Consider the following 27,740-nt stretch of genomic DNA (forward strand, 5'->3'; position numbering starts at 1 on the left):
TTACCATTCCTACTCGTAATATACTGGTACTACCAAAGTACTACTACAATAACTCTCATCCATCCTACAGGTTGTTACTACTAGCAGAGCTGACCACTGCTGAGCTATCCGCCTATCCCTTCCATGATTCCATCCCCCAACCCTCCAGTGGCTGGCAGCAGCAGCAGCGTTTGGTTGCAGCACCACACCGTCACACGCGGTGGCTACCGTCGAAGGTGCGTGCATTGCATGCCTAGTACGAGTAGTAATTTAACAAAAAGGAATTGTTTGCCTGTTCTTTTTCTCTATTCTATTTTATTCATTTTGGTTGCGGTTCGCTCTCGGGGCCCGGAGCGGCGGGTCCTTGTCGGACATTCGGCACCGGCGCTGTCGACCCGTGATTGGTTCACCGCGGTGGTGGGCCAACCGTCGACGCCTGGGAATGGCCGTTGGTGGGCCCATCCCGACCGCTGCCCCTGAGGCTTGGAGAAAGCCATGGCGGGTAGAGTGGGCGCAGTACAGCAATGTCGACTCTAGACCTAGTTAGTACTTGCTGGTGCCAAAATTACGTCCGTACCCCTTGACAAATCATACTATGGCCTTTTTTATATTCCAACTTTTTCATCACATCAAACTTTCCTACATGCACAAACTTCCAACTTTTCTGTCACATCGTTACAATTTCTTTAAACTTCCAATTTTAGCGTGTAACTAAACACAGCCCATAACGTCCCACTAATCCAACTTGAAAAGCATAGCTGATGGCAAATTTGCTTAGGCCGTGTTTAGATTTCAACTTTTTTTTCTTCAAACTTTCAACTTTTTCATCACATCAAATGTTTGGATACATGTATAGAGCATCAAATGTGGACGAAAGAAAAACCAATTGCACAGTCCGACTGTAAATTGCGAGATGAATCTTTTGAGCCTAATTACGCCATGATTTGACAATGTGATGCTACAGTAAACATTTGCTAATGATGGATTAATTAGGCTTAATAAATTCGTCTCGCAGTTTACAGGCGAAATATGTAATTTGTTTTGTTATTAGTCTACGTTTAATACTTCAAATGTATGTCCGATCAGGAGGAGGGGAGCGATCGGGAGGAAAAAAAAAAGGAGAGGGGGAGGGTCGCGCGCTCGGGTGGGGGAGGGGGGATCGCGAGGCGCGCGAGAAGGTGGGGGTGGGGGGATCGGGAGGAAGATGAAAGTTATTCTATACCCCGGGTGTAGAATAGTCTTACCCTATTCTACTTATATATAAAATATGTTAGTGTTACTTGTTTGCTTACTTAAATATATATGATATTCACTTGTTTAAAACAAGATATTGGACTATTCTATAAAATCAGTAAATATTAGGGGCTAATTGTAAAAACTATAAAAGAAATGATGGGGAGGCTGCCACCACCATCACTATTGTCTTTTAAATGAGTATAGATGTTTATTGGAAGGCTAAAATCCTCTACGCCATACTTCCTGTCCGAAAATAAGTCCAACTCTAGATATGAAAGTTGGATTTATTTCGGTCCAGTGGGAGTATTTAGCAGCTTGTGAGCTTGCCTTACAAACTCCAATTAGCTGCATATATATATGTGCGCATGGTGCCATTTGCGAGGAGCTAGATTGTTAACGACAGCACTACAGGGTGTATAAGTTGACCCATTTAAATTTAAATAACTTGTTTTTCAGTATACATCTTTTAGCTGGCCGGAATCAGGTACAAGATAAGCTATATCCTAGGAGTACTATAAATATTCCATCATATCCAAACTATAGATATTCTCATATATTTTTAATCGTTAATTTTAAGGAGTCGGTGCATATCGCAGTATATATATTGGACCAAACTTTTGAAGACCAGATTAGATTCAGCAGTGTTTAAGATTTGATGTCACAGAGAACATCGTGATGTAGACCGGATAAAATGTTGTTTATTTATAGAGCTAGCTGGACCATCGTTTAGACAGTGTTTAGATTAAGGGGTAAAAATTTTTGCCGTGTCGCATCGGATATATGGACAAACATTTAATGTATTAAACATAGTCTAATAAAAAACAAATTACATATTCTGCCTGTAAACTGCGAGACAAATTTATTAAGCCTAATTAATACATCATTAGCGAATGTTTACTGTAGCACCACATTGTCAAATCATGGAGCAAGTAGGCTTAAAATATTCGTCTCGCAAATTAGTCGCAATCTGCGTAATTAGTTTTTTTTAAGCCTATATTTAATATTTCATACAGGTGTTCAAACGTTCGATCAGACGCTGGCAAAGCCCAGACGCCACCATTGATCCCAGGTGCTATACCACTATAATGATCACAGGTTTCAGGGCCTGTTTAATTCGTCTCGCGATTTCCCCCTAACCGTGCAATTAGTTTTTCTAATCTATATTTAATGCTACATGCATGAGTTCAAAGATTCGATATGATGTTTTTAGAAAAAAAATTTGGGAACTAAACCAAGCCTCAAAAGAAAAATGGATCACATTATCACAATATAGAGTACTCCTATTCCTATATCTCAAATAAACTGAAGTATCAATTGAATAGATGGATAGCCAGTCCTCGAAAGAAGCAGCACTAGAAAGTACAGGAAAACTTACAGTTAGAGTATCATCCAGCATAGCATCCTGGTCGTCGAACCTGAGCTGGATGGTTATAACCTACGTAAGTACAGGAAAACTTACAGATTGTCATATCCAGCAGAACTATCTGGTCTTGGGTTGTCACTAGCTTCCTTCCCACAAAGTTTTACTTTTCAGTTTTTTTTAAGAAAGTTTTCTCTTATATGCTTAATTTGCTTGCAGTTGAATTTACACTGCAGCTTTTCATTTCCAGATTAAGAGAAGGTGTTGCTATGTACTATGTCCATCACATTCTTCAACTAGTACTTAATTTCAGTAACCCTGTTTTGCAGCTAAACATCTAGAGATACGTAATATTATGTAAACAACATTTTAGAAAATCTATTGTTAGTTTGAATTGCCAGTAATAACTTCCAAAGATTTTTCCAAATGAAGGTAAAGTAACTAAGCATGGCTATTATATGAACTGAAGGACAAAATGAAGTAAATTTGAGTTCATACCGAAGAGACTGAGGAAATAACCCGGTATCTTAACCTGCCAGCCATTGAAATATTAGATTTAACTTGAGCCAAATCAGGAGGGAACTAACAAACAATTGATGATAAATTCAACAAGGAAAAATCAAAAGAAAAAATGGTAGTTAAAAATAATATAATTACTAATTTGGGAGTTCCTAAACTTTGGATGAATTGAGTTTGGATTGATCATTACATGATTCTTCACTCTACATTAATCCTGCCCTTTTAAAAGCTCAACATCGTTCCATTAAGATGCAAAACAAATATTGCGATGTAGGCATTGTGCAATATTCTAAAAAAATCCTAGAACACCTAGAGACTTCGAAATTCTCATATGAAAACTAATTTCTCATGGAAATACATCAGCAAACCAGCCAGAAGTTAGAATAACATGTATTCTTGTTTTTCGAAACAATACTTTCTTGAGTAGAGAGACATACTCCAATAATAACCATTCAGAAAACATATTCTAAAATTATATATAGTATGTCAATCGTCCTCACAGATTACAATTGCAGAGAGATCAATCTGAGCATAAAACTCAACAAATTAATAATAGTGGGCACCCAAACTATATAGCAAGCCAATATAAAATCTGCTACTTTTAGCAAAAAACCTGTCTGATCGACCAGTTAATTTTTTTTTCACCATATGGACATTTAAATATATACTACTTCATTCGTAAAATATAGGGGATTTCGTCAATGCATCTTCCATCCCAAATGGAAAAGTATCGTTTCATCCGTAACTCCGTATCAATTAACTCACTTTCAAAAGATAAAATAGTGCCCATATTTGGAAACCAGATCAATTGAAGGTACCCAGCTACAATTCCAAACAGAGATACATGAATGCACCAGTGAGCTACGGTACAACTAAATTAGATGACCTACGTCTTGAAGCTGACATCGTAGCAGGAAAAAAAACTAACATCGTTTTCATTTTAATTAGTTTATCTGGAGCTAGCACTGTTCTGGAACAGTGATACATGCATCTCGATGGATCATGTTCAGCTCCAGAAACATCTTTAATCACATGTGAAAGCTAGCCAGCTGCTAAGGTCAAATGGAAAAGCATGTTCAGCATCTACTAACAGATTTATGATTTTATCCCCACTAATTTCTTGTGTACTTTTTTAATATAATGACTACTACCTCTGTTCCAATATAAGTGTAATCTAGATAGACAGCTGTCCAGATTCATAGTTCTATAATAAGTCACATCTGTACTAGGTTGTATTTATATTTATAGTGTAATCTAGATAATTTCTAGTGTACATGCATCTGATCTCTTGGAAAAGCTTTGCAAAATATTCCAGATAACCTCAGCGCTTGAGAGTTTGTGCATCGATTGTCAAATGCCCTGAAATAGATTGGTGCATAGATCTGTAGCTTCCTCACATGCACATCCGGATGCACAAATATACTCCAAGTAAAGGTGGTGAAGATGTGACTGGTGTGAGATGGGCACTCCTAGAGTAGACTAGCTACAAGTCCATGGAAGGCGATATAGGAGCGGGACCAATTTTCCAGCATCAAGATCAAATTTAAAGAAGAGAATTGTGTCTGTATGATTTCTAAGCAATTAGGTGAGACATCTGGGGACTGATCGATGAAGGACCACTTACGCTGCGACACATACCACAGTTCCTTTTTGAGAAGAGAATAGATGCAATATGCAAGGCATTGTGTGCCCCTCGACAAGTCTCTCCCTGTCGTGACCCTAGCTTAGAAAGCAAACAGATAAGGGAACAAATAAACGTGTCGCACCAATGGCTAGTAAGATCAGTTTGAGCGAAATGACCACTCAGGTATGGTAAATAAAGTAGTAGGATCGATCAATGGTGTCACATGTTGAAATCCGAATCACCATTAACCAATGGAAACAAGCGCACTGCCGTACTGTCCTACCAACGCCACTCCTTGTTGATCCCTTTTCCCCACTGAGACCCAATTTAACATTTCCTTTCACACATTACCTTTCACTTCCCCAACAAGCCAACTTTTTGCTAGTGTTGAGCTATATGGTATAATGTGCACATGGCAATAGCACTGGCTCGAATCGGATCGGAAAATATAATTCAGGAAAAAAAATTAGCATATAAAATTCTGGAGATTTTACCACGTTCTGAACTAGAACCGAGAGGTAAGGACCACAAGCAATATATAAGCATGGGAGGGACACTCACCAGCTAAGCAATTCATAGCATGATAGCAAGATGCCGAGCAAAATGTGGCAGTACGATTGCATCTCGATCGCTGGGCTCTAGCTCGCCCCACGGGACCTAGCCAATTGGACCAGTTGCTACAGCTGCACAGACAAGTGGTCAAAGTCAAGTTAGTGTGTCAAGCAATAATTCCTCTAAAAGGGCCTGCTTACTTACTGAGAGTCCATCCATCGACCTCCTCCATGATTCTATGACCTGTGGCCCAGCTTCTGCCCTCTGAAGCAGCAGACAGGATCGATAGCAGTTATACAACAGCTATCTAGCAGCAGTCTACTGCTGGGTTAACTGGAAAGTGACCAAACTGAACGGAACATGCATCCACTGTGCTAGAGCCCAGAACCAGAGAAGCAAAGAAACTAATTTGAGTGATACCTCTCAATGTACTGTGATGGGCATGTAAATCTGACCGTGACTCCATCAAATGGCACTAACTTCACATGCTGCTGCTGAAAAGCGAGGGTCAATCTCCCTTCCACAGTGCAAAAACCTGCAGAGCAATCTACAGTCATGTTGACTTGCACAGGGCGACATTATTCGCGGTGTCAGCTTTCAAGCAAATCATTTTCAGAAAGCAGCTGCCCATTGTGCACAAACTGCGCATCAGCTCATCAAATCAGGTTGCCAGAAAAAAAGTCTAGTATACACCCAAGGAATGCATGCCATTGGTTGAAAAAGAAATGTATTGCAGCAAAAAATGCATTCCCTGATATGGTGTGTACAAGAGTTGCACGATCATCTAGTAGCTAGGACTACTAGCTAGGAGAGGTCACGAGTCACATGTGGAAGCTACTGTTTCAAATTTTCAGCTACATCATGTACTCCCATTTGGTGTAGATAGATCATAGATACAAGCCGCACTAAGGTATTACTACAAAAGAAGAGAAAATTTCACAATCTTACAGACATGTGGCTTTTCCAGACGATTTTTTTCTTCTGAAAATCACTGTCACAGCTTACCATTAATCTTAGGTGGATTGTTCGCGGGTTTCACCCTAAGGCCTGGTTTAGTTCGCAAAATTTTTTTACCAAAAACATCACATCGAATCTTTCGACACCCAAATAAAGCATTAAATATAGATGAAAAAACTAATTGCACAGTTCGCACGGAAATAGCGAGACGAATCTTTTGAGCCTAATTAGTCTATGATTAGCCATAAGTGCTACAGTAACCCACATGTGCTAATGACAGATTAATTAAGCTTAATAAATTCGTCTCGCGGTTTCCAAGTGAACTATGAAATTAGTTTTTTCATTCGTGTCCGAAAACTCCTTCCGATATCCAGTCAAACGTCACAAGAAATATGGAACTGACGGGAACACGGGAACAATATTGTCCCTCCCATGTTAAACCTAAAATAAGTAGCATCCCGTGTTCCTCAATCCTATTTCTCGACCCATGGATCTGGGAACTTGTGGGATAGGTTTCACCCACTTCACCTAACCCTACCATGGCACCACGCCACTATCCCGCATGCTCCTTGCTTCTTTACAGTGGGCTAGGACTAAATTCACCACAAGGTGACCATATTTCACCAAGCCTGGTCTTATAAAATAGGCAGCTAATACTATTGACCATCTGCTGAAGCCTTGGATAAGCTTAGAAGAAATTTTCTGATACTCACATTCACATGTGCAACTATTTTCCTATGCTGCCACAGCATCGGACATGCAACCTAACGTGTGCTTTAGGCTCATAAAAAAGAACAGTACAGGCACAAATAATTCTAGACAGTATATTGATCAGTGTCACATACATAATGTTAGTGAGAGGGAGCTAAAACAAGATGGCTCACCTTGGCATCTTTCTTCAGTCAACCAGAAATGTCCCTTGATTTTCTGGCCCAACTGCAGCAATACAAGCCGGAATAAAAGCCTCTTTGTCTCCTTCCGAGGCTCCAGTCAAGCTTGTTTTAGAAATCCGAGACAAGTTGGTGAGTAGAACAAAATAAGTTTGGGCTAATAGATTGGCCGCAGCTCTCAAGATCCTGGATTGTACTGAAGAAGAACATTCATGTATCAAATGAGAATATAACCTGATAGATAAGTGGGCATGTCGGATACAGATGGATTGATCAATTCAGGTAAAGAAATGGAAGTTCGCCTGCTAATCTTTATTTGCATGTGAGCCATCCATTTCTTTGCATGTATAGAATCTACAGCTGTGGCCACAATACTCGTGATGAAATTAAAAGCTAGCTAGACGGATACATGCACGCACAAATCTTGTGATGATACAAAGAGACAAGGAAAAACAAAAGATAGTCCGAAATCAGATAGTGCGGACATGAAACATGGCGTCACATACTCATAAAAAAGTTGGATGCACACAATACACAGTAGGTCGATGTGCAAACTAGCCAAATTCATGCGCGAAGAACAGTCCAGGTTCTGTCCAAAAAAACAAAACAATTTAATTTTACAATCTAACAAGATCTTGCTAATTAATTTATATTCAAAACAGATATACCGCCACATGTTACTCTGAGACAAACATACCATGGCAGACATGAATACAAGAGAAGTCCAATCCAGTTTTAGGTTTATTGTATGCAGCTATCTGTACTAGGCTGGAAATTAACAAAATGCACACTGACAATCTGGTTGTGTTTGTATACAAAGCTTACACATTGCGAAGTCATGCATCAGCAATAAGAACAAAAATACTTGAAAGGATATTTCACTTGTTAAGGGGATGCTTTAGCAGCATATAAACAAAAATACACAGGGTCTATAATACAAAAAAGGTGTTTCTACCTGACATACACTAAAATCATATAGAAGTGACAAAAAAAATTTCAAGGTCATTATCCTGTGCAATGTTCTAATGTGTGCATAAAATGGCAAACTGCTATATACTACATACCTAAAGGGATGTATAAATACAAAGAGCTTCAAGATTTGGCACTTTTAATGGAAAAATACAAATGAATTATATAAACTATAAGTTGAATTTGAAAGCACGAAACCTCCAATTTAAACTTCGTATATTTGTTGCATAGTGTTACCTGAAGTTGGCATGCAAGCTAAGTCGTGAATGCAGTTCAAAACTAACAATCCATATGGATGAACAAGTCCAATAGAAAGGACATCATAGACACAAACATATTATTATTGCTGTGCACATTCTTCGTCTAAGACGACTGTTACATAGAAGAAATTGACTGGCAGTTCCAGTACCAATGATAACCAAAACCGTAGTGATTGATTATGGGAATGCAGTAGAGATCCATGTAAACACGTTTTAGGCTGTGTTTAACAGTTGCATGCATATTCAAATTCAGTTTGCTGTACCAAATGCTAACTTCAAGATCAATCTTCAGAGCAGCACATGCATGATCAGATGAAAACAGCATACAACATAACAATTCAGGGAGAAGGACAAATGTATATGGATAAAATTCAGGTTGGTGTCCTAGCTAGTTATACACACCCAGAAGTTTCGGACCACATTGCAAGCAAACTACAAGCACAGAGTCATCTCACCCAGAAGTTGTGAGATAACAACCTTGTAATTTATATCCCTTCCTGGGATTGAGCAGCCGCTACGGCATACTGATGGTATTTTACTCCTGATTAATACAAAGGTGTGCAATCCTTCTGCGCATTCCCTAAAAAAATCGACAATCCGTTAAATGCGAATTTCTGTCCAGTTAACCATCAGACTTGATTTTGCTCGAAAACACAATTCGAAAATCGTAGAATCTAGTAGCCAATAGAACGTAATGCTGAGGATTATAGCCAGGAAATTGATCCCACAAATCGGTTCCCTCCACAAATTTCCCAACTCGCGTAAAACAATCTGCGCGCCTTGCAAGAGAAATTGTCGAAACAAATGATCACAGCGAAGGTGGCCACGTTTCGTGAGCCCAGATCAACCCCTATTCGGGGCCTAAAGCAGCAGGCGCTATATTAGCAGAGGCCGCACCGAATGACCGAATTCGCAGCCCCAAACCCGCACAAATCCCCCCATCGAAAACACCAAACTCGCCGCTGCGCAGTGGGCAACCGAAACGAAATCGAGGAGAGAGCGAGGTAGGGAACTGGGAATCTGATAATAAAAACAACGGAAGCGGAAGGGGATGCCTCGAACCTCCCTCCATGCGGGAGCAGAGCGCGCGCGCGCGCGACATCGGGGACAGCGGCGGAGGCGGCTGATCCGCGCCATCGCGACGGTGAGAGGTGCTCCACCTCCATTGCCGCGGCGCGCCACGCCGGAGGCGCTAGGGTTTCGGTTCGCGGCCTTCGGATCGGCGGCGCGCGGCCGCTCGCCGTGGTGGCGGTGGTGCGGGGCGCGCGTTGGCGGCAGAAGAGACGGGACGAGGTGTGTCGGGGAAGAAAGGAAGGGGGAGGTGTGGAGGCGAGGCGACGGGGCGTGGGCTTCTTCGGCTTCGCTTTCTAATGGGCCTCGATGAAGCCCATGTCGGCATGACGGTGTGGCTGCGTGATGGGCATCGCGAGTCTGATCAGGCCCATGTCGCGCCAGGTGATGAGCCGGGCCCCAAGGTTCTGGTCCATAAAAGAGATATGGGCCTCAAGTCCACTCGTAACGGAGCAGTCAGTTAACAAATTAGGATAACAAAGAAATTAGGACTATATATCCTACTAATTTGTTGTGTCTCATTAAGTTTTAAGTTGCTATATTTTAAGATGGAGGAATTAGATTTTATTTTTTTTGAGGATAGATATTTTTGCTAAGGCCCTGTTCGTTCTCTCCGGTTGGAGGGATATTTTCAGTGCACGCGAAACGAGAAAACTTATTAGATTAATTAAGTATTAACTATATTATAAAAACTGAAAAATAGATTATTTATTTTAAAAAAAACAACTTCCACATAGAAACTTTTTGCTAAAGAGTACCATTTAACAATTTTAAAAATATGCTAATGGAAAATGAGAAAGTTGAAGTTTGGAGTTGAGAAAAACAATTGGGCCTAAGAGCAATTGTTTTGTTAATTGTGTTTGTGATCATCGAGACGAAACCATTGTGTTTGCTCCGTTGTTCATAATGGTCCATACATTTTTACATTGTTAGTTTTTTTCTATGAAATTGCCTGATCGAACCAAATCTAAACTAGATTATCAATTACTTCTTATGTCCCATAGTATAAGAAATTTTGAAGGAATGTCACACATTCTGTTACTACGAATCTAGACAGTAATATGATATGTCACATACATCTAAAATCACTTATATTTTGAAACATATGGAGTATTTGAAAACGGAGCATGTTAATTTGCTGAAAAAAAACGATGAAAGGGTGGAGTTGCTCTACAACTCAATCCATGTTTGATTTGAAGCTCTAACCAAACCATCCCTATGTTTCAACATACCTTTACGTATGATGTCGAACTACACTGTTTGTATTTTCCCACGGCAAAGAAGCACGAATGTGAAGACAATAAGCTGCATCTCGACCAGACTACTCCCTAGCCACAAAAACAGTCGAAACTGTTTCAAAATCAAAGCAATCCAACAACCACGTGGAGCCTCTGTGAGTCACTGAATCGGATCAAATGCTGATGTGATGTATCGTATCACTAGTACAAGAAGCTGCATCTGATCCACGTGCTCCAAAAGAAGGCACCTACATTTTTTGTAGATAATGGAATAAATAAATATTTCGGCCTTTACTCAAAAGAGCTACAGCCAATTATTACATAGAAGCGATTGACGAACATAGTGTAGATCTAATTGAATAAAACACACAGCAAGCAACAATAAAGAATCCAGTCTAACAAAGGAGATTACAATTATTGAAATCTATTTGTAAATCTCCACCCATAATTGGCAAAAAGTTACATAACCGTAGTCTCCAGCTTCCGACATGCAACTTTCAGAAACTCTTCATCATCTTCACACATTTGTAGTTGTGCCCAAAACCGAAGCCAATGGGTTACTCTGAAAATGACCTGCATATAGGAAAATGATGGTGATTTGTTAAAAACTATATTGTTCCTACCCAGCCATATTGCCCAACAAATGGCAGAAGCTCCAACAAGTATCAGTTTACTCATTTTCTTATCAACTCCCAAAAGCCACCCATCAAAAATATGAGATACACTAACTGGAAGATTAAATCCAAAAGAAAACTGAACTGCTCTCCACAGAAACTTCGCCAAATGACAATCGAAAAAGAGATGTTGAATAGACTCATTCTTCAAACAAAACGAACACCTCAAGCTACCATTCCAATTACGCCTTGCCAAGTTATCTTTAGTTAACACAACCCCTTTAAGCAAGTACCACATAAAAATTTTAATCTTAAGTGGCATCTTAAGCTTCCAAAGGCACCTACATACTCCACGTTTTACACGAGCTAGCCAGTAGCCACCAGCACGTGCATGCCCTTCCCCTTGATTAACAAGTACTACTCCACTACTTAATTTGTTTATTAATTCGGACAAGTATTGTTACTACTTCTTAATAATTCGGAAAAGTACAGTAGTAGTTGTTTCATGTTTGCTAAGGCAATGTAGTACACTAATAATCTATTAGTATAGTAATAATTAACTTAAGAGTGACATTATTGGGTCCCCTGCAAGGTACTGGTTGTTGGTTAAACATAACTAATTGTGCCGGCCACTAAATGTGTCCATATTGCTTGAGCACCAAGATAGTACGGAAGATTAATCAACGGAGTTGTTAGTTGGAATAGTATAAATATGATCTTCCAATGATCTCATGTTCGGGACTATTTCGTCCACCTGGTCTTCGATCTATATATGCAAATTTAAAAATATGCATCAATTTAACAAACCAAAGCAAATCATTTTGTCATGGCCGACGTGCGAAAAGTCTCATGCGAGGAGGAATTAAGGATCAACGAGACGACGACGGTGGGGCATTGGCAACATGTTACCATATACTCCAGCTTGACAGCTAGTGTGAACGCACGTGTCACGAAATGGAGACATCACTTCCTCCATTCTCCTCCTTTCTTTTTGCAAGTAGAACAGTGACAGCGCCTATGATCTGATATATTCCAGATACTTGAAATTGATAGATTGACTGATAATTTGAAATGTAAATAAATAATATAAATAGAATGTAAATTAAGAAACGCGTAAATAAAAGTTCAAAATCCAAATCACATACACAACACTACGGCATACAAAAACATTGATTAGTACTACGTATATATACTGGGTGTATTGGCCACTTGGCTTCGCCCTAAAATAACAGATTGTATATGATCGGCATCATATAAGTTTGCAAATTAAATCACGACGATGTAGATCGATCCAAGTTAAAGTGAAAAAAAAGAAGAAGAAAATCACCAATGTTATCCGGAAGCAAATGAAGAAAAACTGAACGATCGATGAACTTGACCGGCAGATCGAACAAGACGGCCGAGTTTGACCCGGGAATCAAAGTTGACAATCGAGATGAAGTCAAAGTTGGTGGAGCAGTAACGGATCAGCAGCAAGCAGGTACTACTAGTAGTAGTAGCAACCTAATTATCCAGTCAAACCTCTGGTTAATTAGCAGAGTAGTAAAACGAAGACGACGACGACGACGACCAAGACACAAGAACAAGAAGATTAGTTACTTTTATCTTCGTTGGCACGTGCGGTAACAGCTATAGCTAGCTGATCGACCGATCGGACGTACGGATCAGTTGACATTATCCACGCTTGAATCGAAACGGATGGAGAATGGTTGTCTAAATCAATCTCGGATGATTAGTCAGGGGTTACAGCTAAGCTCAGAACGGAAAACGGTCCTGGACCACTGGAGCCATGCGTGCAGGATGGATATGTTTAGGTCAACGGCGACCGAGACTTTAATTTGCTTCTGATTGTTGGACAAAGTCAACGCTGTTGTCAACTCGATCGTAGGATCGATGTCCAATAACTCCTCTCCTTAATTGGGCGAGCCCGTTATAGAGGTGAAAATCCTATCTTACTATACAGTTATAATCCACTAGTTCTAAAGCTTACCATATAAACATGCCAACTCATCATCCACTAGCAATAATTACATATAAAACTTATGCAAGCATGTAACATCATCTATAATTCATTAAATTCTACAAATCAACATCCAATTATATTCCTTCACATTATTTTTCACAATATTTTTATAACACACACACACACACACACATATATATATATATATATATCATTTTTATAATACTTAACATATATTCATCCATATAATCAAAGTACGGGATATCATATTTCATCTACAAGTTCATACATTGTCTACTTAATTTATTTCTCTCTTAACATATTTTGATAAACCAGTTTTATTTGTTGTTTTACTTTTAGCTCAATTATTAAAAAAAAAGTTACTTACTAATTTCTGCAGCAAAACGCGGGGAATCACCTAGTTAAATTAATGAGTAAAACACATGGTCGTTCTAAATTCGAGAGAAGTGTCACTTTTAGATCTATAAATTTGAAAATTGCACATCTAAATCCATCATTTTGTTATAATAAACCAAGCTAATCCAAACCTTGTTTCACCGGGGATGACCGCCAATGTGGCACTCCATATAGACATCACTTTTGCACTTAGTCCCCTCCGCATCTCAGCGTGGTGGTAATTTTGTAATTAGCCCCTTCCTACAATAACAGCCTGAAATCCAAAAAATAAAAAACCCCAGAACACTTTGTACCTTCCATTCCACATATAGTATTATCAACACATATGTGTGCGTGTGGTTATGTTTAGGGGTGGGCAGAAAAAGACCGAACAAAAAAACCGAAACGAAATGACCGAGACCGAAAAATTCGGTCAGCACTTTCTACTCACCAAATTTCGTTCGGTCAATTCAGTTTTAGGGCTCGGTTAACCGAATTGACCGAAAACCGAAATACAGCATTAGCCCATTAGGCCCAATACCTCCTCAGCAAAAGCAAAACCTTATCCAACCCACCACCACCAGCATCCTCCTCTCCATCCACTGACCACCGGGCCCTTCCCATCCCCATCCCCTCCTCCCTCGTGCTGGTTACGCCGACGGTGACGGTGGAGCTCATGTAGCCGCTCCTCCGCCTCCCGCAGCTGCTCCTCTGCCTCTTGCAGGCCGCCGCCTCCGTGCCACCTCCACCTCCAGCGCTGGCGCCACCTCCACCTCGGCGTCGCCCCATCTCCACTCTCCAGCGGATGTGGAAAAAATTGGTCAGACCGAGACCGAGACCGAATTTATCGGTTCTGAGATTTTTTAGATGAAATTCGGTCCTGAGTTTACAAAAACCGAACTAACCGAAAAACCGAAGACCGAGACTGGATTTTTCAGTCTGCCTGAACGCCCACCCCTAGTTATGTTCATCGGATCGATGAAACATATGTGGTCACCTTGGCACCAAGTATACGTGAATATTTCACGAGCCAAGAAACATAATCACCAAGAAAATACTATGTTTTTGAAAATAACTTAACAGAATTTCTAATTTTCAAAATGATCTAGTTGTTATAGAAATTAAAATAGTGGCCGTTTAAGACAAAGAAGTAATAAGTGTGCCGAAAGAAACAATCGAGATAGGCTATCATCAAAGATAGTAAGAAGCTTGAAACCATCTGATACGCCGGAATCTAAGAAGCGAAGACGTTTTTGTGTTGACAAGATATCTACTCCCTCCATCCCATAATATAGAAACCTAAGACCGGATGGGACACTTCATGGTACAACAAATCTGGATAGAAAACATGTCCAGATTCATTGTACTATGAAGTGTCATATCCGGTACTAGATTGTTATATTATGGGACGGAGGGAGTATGTCTTAAAATAAAATAACATCGGATAGAATGTTACACTATCAAATACAAAAAATCTGGATATACGTCTGTCCAGATTCGTGGTATAAGCTAATGTCACCATATATATATATATATATATATATATATATATATATATATATATATATATATATATATGTCAATCGGTGCAAGCTGTTTTTTTTCCATAAAGCTATATTGATCATATGATCGATATTTGATATAAGAAAGTTGACTTTTCTTGTTTTTCATTTGTACTTGACGGCGAATAATGAATTTGAAGCATGCTTATAGCTTTGTAAATTTCACGCCCCATAATGCTTAGCTAGCGCTAGCTCTTTTCGTTTTGTCAACTGATTATTAATTCGATGGCCACTTGTCTTCGTTTGACAATTAAGTCGGCGATCGATCGATCGATCGATCTTGACGACCTAGAAAGACGACCAGCCTTTTAATTTGCGGTCGTCTACGCATATTGATATGATGATTGACTTAACAAGTTTTTTCGTTTTCCTTTTTTTGAAAAATTGACTTAACAAGCTAGCTCCATCTATATCGATCACACATGCAATGTGTATTAATTTATGTATATGCGCACCTTACTACTCTATTCGTCCTAAAATATAAGAAGTTCCATCCATCCCAAATATAAGAAGTTTTTTTAGATCAAATATAAGAAGTTTTAGTTGTATAGAACACATCTTAATACAATGAATATGTACAGACAGTATATACAATGTGTCACATCTAACTAAAACTTTTTATATTTTTTTAGACAGAGAGAGTAATAAAGTTCTCAAATTATTTTATGTAGGTTCATGTGGAAAACATGAAGTATAGTTGCTAGTACAATAGATCATCTGTGTGCAATGCATATGCATCATATGCATATGCATCCGCGTCGTCGCAGTCGCCGCAGCTGGATAAGGATGGAGGCCAGCCGGACGGAGCAACACGTGACGCGATCGAACCCGACGCCGACCGACCGACCGAACCAACGAACGTTGACCGGCGCCGTCCGTCCGGTCCGCGGTCAAGGTCCAGCGCCGACCCACTTGCCGTCTCGCCCACGACTTTTTTATTCCCCCCCCCCCCCCCCCAACCTCAATCCTCCTCCGACGAACACGCCAGTGGTCCACGTGTCCCGACGACGTCGGCGTCAGGACGTGGGCCCCACCTGGAAGAGGGTGACCGGACTTGGGGGCCCACTTCTCTTTTGGTACCAACGCGTGGACGTCGTCGGCGGGGTGAGGGTGAGTACGCGTGGGGGCATTGGGCTTGGCGGCGGGGCGGTGCACCACGCGCGTCACGTGGGGGAGAAGGAGTTTGTGGGTGTGGCTGGTACACACGCGGCGCGGCTGCATGCCGGAGGAATCCGGGAGTCCCCAGATTTGGGTGGATATCCCGCTGCGCTGCTGGGCGCCGCGCGCGACACGACACGACACAGCGACAGACGGGGTACTCTCTACGATCTCCGCCTGCGTCGTCGTCGTCGCCTTCTTCTTCTTCTTCTTCATTTTTTTTTTCCCTGAGAGTGCACGCGTGGGTTCAACCATGCAACTGCATCCAGGTTTCAGGTACTCCTCCGTAAAAAAAATAAAACGCATACTCCCTCCGTTCTAAAATAAACACACAGCTATAAGTTTTCGTGTCCAATTTTTATCGTTCGTTTTATTTTAAATTTTATGATTAGTATTTTTATTGTTATTAGATTATAAAATATAAATAATATTTTATACTTGACTTATGTTTTTAGTTTTTTTCAAAAAAAATTAAATAATATGAATGATTGAAGTTGAAAACGAAAATTTATGACTGCACTTATTTTGAGACGGAGAAAGTAAGAATGTGTCATTCTAATGTGAGGTTGTCTTTTAAAGACGGAGGAAATAAGAATGAAATGATCGAAAATGGTAGGAAATAGTATATTATTTCATTGTCAAGGAAAATGATCGAAAATTTTTTCATATTTATGGATTTATGTAGTATCACGTTTACAGAAATTGAAAAAAAAATTAAAATTTGAATATAGTCACAGTAGGTAAAGATGTTATTATTATATTAATATTAATTTTATGAAAATAATATCGGTAAGGTCAGAAAATTTATATACCATTTTCACCTTCTAGGTATCCTATCTACTACGAGTATGTACGACGAGAGAAAATACAAATACCACAATACCTCCATTTTCAAAATAATTATCGTTCTAGGTTTTTTAAAAAATTTAAGGTCTAATAAAAAAATAGTTTCAGCTATTAAATGATGTAAAGTTGATAGTGAGAGTATAGTTGAGTATATGATGGAGAAAGTTTTAAATTATTGATAGTTGATGTGACAAAAGTACCTAAAATGATTTTTTTAGACAAAATCAAAATTGTAAATTAACAATTATTTCAAGATGAAGAGAGTATATACTCCCTCCGTTTCAAAATATTTGACACCGTTGAATTTTTAGCACATGTTTAACCGTTCGTCTTATTAAAAAAATTATAAAATATGTAAAACTATATGTGTACATAAAAGTATATTTAACAATGAATCAAATGATATGAAAAGAATAAATAATTACTTAAATTTTTTAAATAAGACGAATGGTCAAACAAATAATAAAAAGTTAACGGTGTCAATATTTTAAAACGAATTGAGTATATCGTTGAGAGTTGGTCAAGTAGGTCTGGTTTGGATTGCTTCCAGCTTCCGTAGCGTCAAAGTTTCGATAGGTAGCGCTCATTACTGACTCCTCCTCTCTCCACTAATTCCCAAATATAATACTACTAACTCTTTCCGGGATTTAAACATTTTTGCACAATATAGTAGTTTCTCAAAATCCAAGTATTTTTAACCAATCAAATGTTTAGGAGGAGAATCCAAACTACAATTTTTGAACAATAAGGTGAATGAAGGGAAATCTTAATTTCCTCTTAACTGAATCTTTACTGAACAATTTCAATTTTTTTATGGCATCAAGCCAAAACGTCCGTGGTCCTAAAAATGACCTAACTCTTAACACAACGGTAATTAATTAATGCAAGGGAGTATTAAAAAACTATCGCAAGTTTCTTAGGAAAACTTTTAAATCTAACTATATTATAATTGTAATATAATTTTACTATAACTATAATATAACTTGTATATAAGTACTAAAATAATATGTGCAACTTTATATCTAACTTATATAGAGATTACAATATAGTTACAGTGTAATTACACTGTAGTTACAATATAATTATATTATAATTAAACTATAATTATACTATAGTTACATATAAAAGTTTTTTTCTGAATAAACTTACGATAGTTTTTTAGCAATTCCATATTGCTATCACAGTTGTTGGAGAAATTAACTAATGCCACAAAGGAATTATATAATTATATTGGATCAAGTGGCCGTTTGACAATTCCAGGGAATATAATGGTGAATAAATGTGCATGCTTCCTGAGCCATAAACAGTGTGATTTTCGTAAAATGGAATACTATATAAATTTATAGTTAAAAATAAAATTATTATAAAAACTGTTTTAAATTCATTTCTTAATTTTATAATATGTAATTAATTCGTTTATACTCTCCATAATTATCACAAATCAGCTAAACATTCAAACATTGAGCTATTCCATACAACAACAAACACAACCTCTTGGTAGAATGCATGGTAGTCTACATAATTCCTCCGTTGGAGAATAACCTCAACGTATTGAGATTCTTCTTTAATATAGGTCACTGATATATGAGCTCTCTATCAAATAAACCCACGTATCAATGACTGAAAGTCAAAGAGAAATAAATCTGAAGATCCTCTTTCGACCTGGATCTATCGTAGCCTTATAAGAGCACCCGCAATGGTAAAGTAAGGTGCTATCTATAAAACATGTACATCTCAGCAATAGACTCGATTAATAGTAAACCACCTTAATAGTATGTCTACATTGGTATCTATAACTCTCTCATGTATTGCCTCGTTTTTCTCTATAGACTATCTCTAAGTTAGTAGATAGCTTTGCTCTCTCTCTTCATTTAATACCTTCCAAGTAGGAAAATATGCTGACATGGATCTCTTGTAGAGAGCCTATAGATAACCATTGTGGGTGCCCTAAGACAAAGTAACAAGCTCCATAAAAGCGTCCATGTTCTTCCTCTCTTAATTTGTCCAAACGCTATTGAACTATGAAGATCCCATATTGCAAGTTGTTCACTGCTGCTGCTCCGATTTTCCAACCGTCCCTTTGACGAGCTGGATTATCATTCCCAGGCCTGTTTAGCTCACAACTTTTTATTAGAACTTTTAATTTTTTTATCACATCAAAACTTTTCTACATACATAATTTTTTAACTTTTCCGTCACATTGTTTCAATTTCAATTAAATTTCTAATTTTAGCGTGAGCTAAGCACACCCCAAATATTTTCCTCGCTTATAATAAAATTTTCGTGGCCTCCTGTGCTAGATCTTCTCGCTATCATATAGGAGTATAAAGGATGTTAACAAGCTATTAAATTTACTTACACCATGAATTTACCTTTTAAGACAAATCTGGTTAAATTTACTATATTGTGTAATTAACCTATAACGTTTTGCCTATGCAAACGTGAAAACTAGCGAAAATGTAAATGTAAATTACACATGGACCGGTGAATTAAGAATATACTACGTATAACTTACAACCTCTCTGAGATGGACAGATACCGGCTCGTGAGTATAATCACGAAGGGATGCTTTTGTGTACAGGGGAATTAATTAGTAGTTGGAATCAATTCAGTCAAAGTAGCAAAAGTTTGATTGTTTTGGAATCAACTCAACTCATGCGGCCATGCCTTTGTACACGAGGCGACAATCTTATCTGTACACCTTCTAGCTTCTAGAACAACTCGATGATCAACGACATCATAGTCTGCGATTAACTCCACTGATCGATTTTATACGGTCAATCCACAGTCCAGATGTTGAAAGCCAATTAAGACCTTAATTTGGCTTTCTACCTGGCAAACCCTAAACCACGTAGTACAAGACTACAAGTTAATCCTCTTCTCTCCAAATAATGAGAACTTCGTCAACCTTTTTAGAATACTTCTTTTCAAGGTAGAGGAGCATGAATATAACCAATAACCCTTTTATACAAATATCCACGTCAATACTCTTTAACACACATGTCTAAACAAAATTGGAAACCTGGCCTCATATAAGGGCACATGTTTTAACAAATGAACACACATACACACATATAGCATTTCCACTTAATTAAAAATGCAAGCAACAGTGTTAAATTTGGGATTTAAACCTTGACGAGCAAGAAAAAGAACTAATTGAATGAGCTATGCTCCATTTGATGTGTTTAATTTGGTTTCTCCAAACATCTCTTCCAATTTACACAACATAAGCCTTGTCTTCACGATTTTCCACTTTTTTATTTTATTTTAATTATTTCATATTTAAAATTACAATTAAATAGAAATTCTTTCTTCATCGATAAGGCCTATTTCTTTTCATTTAGAGGTTTATTATGGGCGCGCTTTCTAAACTGCTAACGACGTGTTTCATGAAAAACTTTATATATATGTATAAGTTTTTTTTAAAAAGTTAAATAAATTTATTTTAAAAATTTATAATAGTTAATTAATCATAAACTAATAATCCATCTTATTTCGTAGGCAGTTGTTAAGGCTGGACAAAACATTGTTACGAACATGGCCTAAGTATAAGAATATCTGGCTAGCTATCTAAGGGGAAAAGGATTTATATTTAAGAAGTACCCTCTCCATTTATATTATAAGGCATTTAATTCTTTTTTCTAGTCAAACTTTGTTAAGTTTAATCAAGTTTAAAAAAAATTAACAACATCTAAAATATAAAATTAGTATCATTAAATATAACATTGAATATAATTTTATAATATGTTTGTTTTGTGTTGAAAATACTACTATATCTTTTTTATAAATTTAATCAAATTCAAATAAGTTTAACTAGAAAAATGTTAAATCTCAACTATTACAAAAATTAAAGATGTTTTTACGGGTACTCTGGTACATCATCTGTGTATGAGTCGGTTTTTAAGTTCGTTCGCTTTTGAAAATACAGATCCATATTTGAGTCGGGTTTTAAGTTTGTTCTTTTTGAAAATATAGGAGGAGTCGTATAAGAAATCTAAATAAAAAATTTACATGCTAACTTGAGATGATCGGGCTTCTAATTGCAGCTCATGATTTTCTAGAAAAATATATGTAAGTAAATTTCTACAGTGAATTTTACATTAACTAAACCGTGTAACGATAATAACATAACCTTCACCCGTTGTAACGTACGGGCATTTTTTATAGTGACTTATAAAATGAAATTAATAGATGGAATACTGTAGAATGGAAGAAGCAAATAATGTCAAATATTACCGGATACCTTTCTCGCCGCCGGGAGGCAGTGGCATATATGGTCACGGATTCGCAGCGTGCAGAGTCGGTAAGTCGCAACGTTTTTTTCGTCGCGATGAACCTTGGGGTTTTCTCGATCGGAGACAAAGGGCCGCATGGTGGGGGTCAAACCGCGGTGACGGAGCAGCGTCCGGTCGGTGTCACGAGCCGGAATTGCAGTTTCGGCGCACCGAGTTCACATGTGGGCGAATACTGTGCTCCGACAAAGACACCTGCCTGCCTGCCTCGATCTCCATCGGTTTCACTCTCTGTGGATAACTCCGTAGTATATTAGTTTGGTTGAATATTGTCGCTGACTAAGGTCCCGTTTGAGTTCACTACTACCTCCGGCCAGATTCATAATTAAAAATACTTACATTTTAGAACGGAGGTAGTAAATTAAATTAAAAAACGTAAAAAGATTATTAATACATAGTTAATTAAGGTTTTAAAGTTATTTTAAACTTAAAAAGTATGTATATGATGTTTTAAAACCACTTTTATGTAAAAGTTTTTTTTTACAGAAAATGTACCATTTACTAACAAAAATTAAGATAAATCTGTATCTTAACGTCTAATCCAACCATAAAAAGAAAAGCTAATTTTTATAAATAAATTTGGACAAACAATTCATACTTAAAAGTTGGCTCTTTTTAGAATGGAGAGTGTAGCCGTTGCCTATTTAGAACCGTGTACACTGATTAATATTGCACACCAGGAGCGGACACACTCGTTTTTTATAAGCATATCTTATTTTTCTAAGCAGCTCTTAGAACTGAATTAGTATATCTTATTATTGATAAAGATGTACCCTTGTTCATGTATATATCATCTGCCTAAAGCATAACTGCATAATACACTGAAAATGCGAGATTCGTGGTGAGTCGGATCGAATCGAACCTCGGTGAAGAGGTTCCACCACAGCCTGGCCAATTTGAGCTGATTCTGATACGAACAGAAATAGAAATATGGTGTACAGCAAGGAAGATTTAAACGAACCTAGCTGAAAGACCAGATGTCCCGTTTTGGTTTCAGCCAGACGACATTCAAATAATCCGTATTAACACAATAGTAAAAATACTAGCTGGTACACGATATAGAATTTCAGTTGCGTGTTACAGTGTTACTACTTGTTTGAACTCCGGCGTAGTTAATTTTTAATTTTATAATTATTTTTGTTACCCGGTCTACGGTCTTGGATTTTGGATTTTAGACCGCTAATAATACAAGTGCAAATCTCTTGCTTTAAAAATAATTGTTTTTAATGATAATTTGTCATCCGCTTATAAGTTATAAGCCACAAGTCAAAAAAAAAAATCTTGAAAAGCAAACCCAATAAGTGTTACTGTTATCTGCCCAACAGTGAGGTTATTTTGTTTTTTTTTTCACACATACCTTTGTCAAGTTGTCAACCAAACTATTCTCAGAAAAAGAAATTAACACCATCAATTCGTCCAGCAAACAGGAGAGGACAAATTGCAAAATTGCAAGTCGACAGTAGCTAGTTGCAGCACAATGACCTCAAGTCATGTGGTTGCTTGAATTGCCCGTTGCTGTGTGTGTGCCAGAGAACATAGCCAACTCGTTCTTGGCAACCAACCAAACCACTTGGTCCAAGTCTTGTGTTGTGCGTGGCTCAAGCCAAGTACACTTTATAACCCGTTCTTTCTTTGTTCCTGTCAATGACAAGTCTCTTCTGCAACTTCTGCAGTAATCTTGCATATCTTTCAGTAACAATTACAGAGTCATTTCCGTTTTTCTTCATCACGAAAAGAAAAGTCTCTGATACATCTGAATTGTAGATTTGTCAACACCAGACGTTCCAATCCTAATAACCCTACATTGGAGTAGTACAAGAACTGGAAAATTTGGGATCATTTGCATAATTAAGCTTAGTAAACGACCCAACGGCGCCCGCCGGTCAATAACAGTGGATTAATCATGCTATTAGTTGTCATAAACAAACTTTTTATTTTGGATGCAGTATTGACTCGTGCGGCGAGAGTAGTCTTCCCCAAAAGTATTTCTAGTCAAAATTTGGCAAAAACCTAAGCTATTGTATAGTACAAAAAGCTCTTTCCGGATGTTTGATTTGATTTAATTTAAGAGGTTAATCTAGGGCCCCTCAAGTTTGGAGCTCACCAAACCAGGAAAGACACCAAGAAAACATAGTACTGTACTAACTATGTGCATCACACCTACCCTGCTCTACAAGATACTCTAGTACTATAGCTACTTTGCCCAGTTGCACTAGGAATTAAGCATAGGGGGGAAATGAAATCGGAACGGGAGTCAAAAAAAAAAAAAAAGCAACCTAGGAGCGAATCTGGACAAACCTCTGTCTAGATTCGTGGTAGTAGGAGGGTCACATCCCTTCCTACATTGCTTATTTTGGGACAGAGGGAGTACACCATCCACAAATATGTGAGATTTTAGGTTATTTTAGCAAAATTTAAGGTTAAGTGGAAATTAATTGATGCCTCAGATAATTTACTTGATTAGAAAAATCACGCCTAATGATTTAACTACCAGTGAATAATAAATGTAGCTATTGTATTTGCAAACAAAATTTAAAACCTGAAAATGTTTATATTCGTGTATGGAGAGAGTGTTTTTCTAATAAAACACATAAAGCCAAGAAAATGAGTTTCTAGTAGAGTTGAAAAGGGGAAGAATTAAGAGGTTAGACACTGATCCAGCTAAGTTATTATTGGCAAGTGCATGCTCACTGACAAGCAAGGGTCCAAAAGGTGGTACTCCTTCCGTTTTGAAATATTTGACGCCGTTGACTTTTTAGCACATGTTTAACCGTTCGTCTTATTCAAAAAATTTAAATAATTATTAATTCTTTTCCTATCATTTGATTCATTGTTAAATATATTTTTATATAGGCATATAACTTTACATATTTTACAGAAGTTTTTAAATAAGACAAATGGTCAAACATATGCTAAAAAATCAATGGTGTTAAATATTTTGAAACGGGGGAGTATTTAGTAGTAGGGGGTCAAGAAGTCTTGCATGTCCCCTTCTTCCTCCAACTTCTTCTTTGCCAATTGCAAGGCATGCAGATAGGGATCTTTATTAATAGCAGGCATGTGTGGTGTATTTTCTTGACTTTGGACCCTGCCCCACTATCCAGCCCAAAGACCATGCATCATGCTGCTGGCCGACATCCTGACTAGTCTCCCACCCACTCGTTATTACATCCCCTAATTAATTAATCATTTCTATTTTGACAAGATAAACCATACCTTTCTCTAAAATATAGAGATTTCTAATATTTATACTTTGGACTATTTGGTAGAGTTTCAACTCCTAAATTTAGCTTCAGAAGTAATTAAGTCTAAATTAGAATTGTGAAGCAACCTAAACCTAGTTCCAACTCTTAATTTTATTTTGTGAGAGAGCTCCACCCAACTCTATTTCTATTTTAGGTGGAGCTGAAATTGTTTGGTTGAGCTGGAGCTGTGCCAAACAGGCTCTTTATCTAAAATATAGCTATTTCTTCTTGTGCTATGTCATATCAAACAATTATAACAATGTTTTATTTAATTTATCTCTATATATTTTATTTCAAATAATCATAACCATCTTTTGTTAAATTATAAAACGTCTTATCCACTCAAAAACCCTAGTAATATTTTAAAACGAGTATTATGAAATGACGAGATGACAAACACAAGAACTAGAGGGATGTGGTTTTTATTTTTGTTTTAAAAAATAATAATTCAGTTGGCGCCGCTAGCTGTTCCGGTCACCCTCCAGTCTCCTTCCGATTCTTCCGCCACATCCGCATGCTCGAATTCCCCCTCCCTCCATTTCTTTACTCATTTCCCTTCCCCTCCGCTTCCTAATCCTGCGTGACCCCAGACGACGACGACGACGAGTACACATGCGTTTGAGCGCGACATCCCCGCGCGCGCCTTCTTCTTCCTCTTCCTCCCTCCTCCCATGACTAGACCATCCTCGCCATATTCCCGCCTCTCTATATATATTAGGGCTCAGCTCCTCCTCTCACCTCGTCTCCTCCTCTCCTCTCTTCTCTCCTTGGCTCAGCTTGACATCGTCGGAGCAGCAGAAAAGTTTGCTCGATCGAGCTAGCTAACTAGGTCGTCGGATCAGTGATAAATCGTTCGCCGATGGATCCGTGGATTAGCACCCAGCCTTCGCTGAGCCTGGACCTCCGCGTCGGGCTGCCGGCGACGGCGGCCGTCGCCATGGTTAAGCCCAAGGTGCTCGTCGAGGAGGACTTCTTTCACCAGCAGCCTCTCAAGAAAGACCCAGAGGTAGGTCATGTGATTAAGCATACGTGCACGGACGATCGACGGCCGCCATGGCTGGGAGCGTGATGAGCTTAATTTCTTGAGCTGATTTGGGGTTTTTTTTGTTGTGAAGGTTGCGGCGCTGGAGGCGGAGCTGAAGCGGATGGGCGCGGAGAACCGGCAGCTGAGCGAGATGCTGGCGGCGGTGGCGGCCAAGTACGAGGCGCTGCAGAGCCAGTTCAGCGACATGGTCACCGCCAGCGCCAACAACGGCGGCGGCGGCGGCAACAACCCGTCGTCCACCTCCGAGGGCGGCTCCGTCTCGCCGTCGAGGAAGCGCAAGAGCGAGAGCCTCGACGACTCCCCGCCGCCGCCGCCGCCGCCGCACCCACACGCGGCGCCGCACCACATGCACGTCATGCCCGGCGCCGCCGCCGCCGGCTACGCCGACCAGACCGAGTGCACCTCCGGCGAGCCCTGCAAGCGCATCCGCGAGGAGTGCAAGCCCAAGATCTCCAAGCTCTACGTCCACGCCGACCCATCCGACCTCAGCCTGGTACGAATCCCCAACCCCAATTAACATCCGATCATCTCATTTCATGTGCCTAACTTAACTTCTTTTTGTTCTGAATTCTAGCCTTGATTAATTAATTAATCCTGTTCTTGCAATGAATCCATGCAGGTGGTGAAAGATGGGTACCAATGGAGGAAGTATGGTCAGAAGGTCACCAAGGACAACCCCTGCCCAAGAGCCTACTTCAGATGCTCATTTGCTCCCGCCTGCCCTGTCAAGAAGAAGGTAACTTAAATTCCTCTAACTAATTCCAAAGTGATTTCGTAAGTTTTGCTAAATTTAGTGCAAATTCGAGCCTGTTTCTGAACTTTGTTCGTGGTTCAAATGTTGTTTCAGGTTCAGAGAAGCGCGGAGGACAACACGATCCTCGTGGCGACGTACGAGGGGGAGCACAACCACGGCCAGCCGCCGCCGCCGCTGCAGTCGGCGGCGCAGAACAGCGACGGCTCCGGCAAGAGCGCCGGGAAGCCACCCCATGCGCCGGCGGCGGCGCCGCCGGCGCCGGTGGTGCCGCACCGTCAGCACGAACCGGTCGTCGTCAACGGCGAGCAGCAGGCCGCGGCGGCGTCGGAGATGATCAGGCGGAACCTGGCCGAGCAGATGGCGATGACGCTGACGCGTGACCCAAGCTTCAAGGCGGCGCTCGTCACCGCCCTCTCCGGCCGCATCCTCGAGCTCTCGCCGACCAAGGATTGACGATTGCTACTGATCGACGCGGCGGATTCGATCGCTTCTTCTTGCAACTGCGGGCATGGCCATTGCCATCCTCTCCTGTCTCTGCCTCTCTGTTCTTGGTGGCGCCAGCAAGAACACGATCGACGCGGTGTCCATCCATGGCGGAGTTCGATCGATCGATTGATCGGCTAGGGAGGAATTGATGATTCGCTGTATATAACCTAGAATTTTTACACGATTACTCGAGGGATAGATCGACGAGCAACATTTTCGGCCGGCGCCCATGGCTGATCAACCAACGATCATCGGCGGCGGCCGGACGTGAGCAAGACGATTCAGAAAAAAATTCAGATATTTGCGTCGGCAAAAGACGCTTGTAACATGTAGAGTAGGGAGGAAAATTATTTGAAGTGTACGTAGTGCAGTCCTTTTGAGCAAAATTAATCCCAAATTTGCTTCGGTCCCGAACAATTCAACGAAATCAGACAAACTCCCCAAACTTTCTGTACACTTCACTGTCTCACTTGAGGTGAAGTATCAAGAGTGAACTGAAATTCAACGAGGAGAGACGCTGACATGTGGGCCCATCCGTATACATTTTTTACTGAAGACAAGTCTGCGAAAGTAGGCTACTGACACAAGCTGGTTGACGCGCTCCGCTCTGCGACAAAACGAGGCGAGAGGAGACGAGGACTCGATCGGGACACGTGGCAGGCGGTGGCGGGTGCCGCGGGAGGCGGGGGAATCGAGGAAGGCGAGTGGAAACGGGCTGCGCGGC

General features: G+C 39.6%; 1 protein-coding gene and 1 long non-coding RNA gene across 6 annotated transcripts in view; one reads left to right on the top strand and one right to left on the bottom strand.

Moving 5' to 3' along the window:
- Positions 1-9,646, bottom strand: part of LOC4328510 (uncharacterized) — a 27,113-nt gene extending 17,467 nt beyond the window's left edge. The window contains exons 1-9 of one of the 5 annotated variants that reach the window (XR_010739332.1): positions 9,409-9,646; positions 8,824-8,926; positions 7,624-7,706; positions 7,112-7,313; positions 5,691-5,805; positions 5,475-5,534; positions 5,280-5,401; positions 3,074-3,107; positions 2,591-2,650 (exon numbers count right to left, since the gene is read on the bottom strand). This is a non-coding gene — a long non-coding RNA (uncharacterized lncRNA). Of the gene's footprint in view, positions 1-2,590; positions 2,651-3,073; positions 3,108-5,279; positions 5,402-5,474; positions 5,535-5,690; positions 5,806-7,111; positions 7,314-7,351; positions 7,368-7,623; positions 7,707-8,823; positions 8,927-9,408 lie in introns of those variants that run through there. The other 4 variants (XR_010739334.1, XR_010739333.1, XR_010739335.1 and 1 more) reach the window with 4 other exon arrangements.
- Positions 9,647-25,428: 15,782 nt separating this feature from the next.
- LOC4328512 (WRKY transcription factor WRKY71-like) lies at positions 25,429-27,540 on the top strand. Its single transcript, NM_001409358.1, has 4 exons — positions 25,429-25,737; positions 25,847-26,269; positions 26,396-26,512; positions 26,624-27,540. The coding sequence occupies exons 1-4, from the start codon at positions 25,591-25,593 to the stop codon at positions 26,981-26,983; spliced, it is 1,047 nt and encodes a 348-aa protein (NP_001396287.1). The 5' UTR covers positions 25,429-25,590; the 3' UTR covers positions 26,984-27,540.
- The last annotated feature ends 200 nt before the right edge of the window (positions 27,541-27,740 follow it).

This window comes from Oryza sativa, chromosome 2 (genome assembly GCF_034140825.1).
Source record: "Oryza sativa Japonica Group chromosome 2, ASM3414082v1".
Lineage (NCBI taxonomy): Eukaryota > Viridiplantae > Streptophyta > Magnoliopsida > Poales > Poaceae > Oryza > Oryza sativa.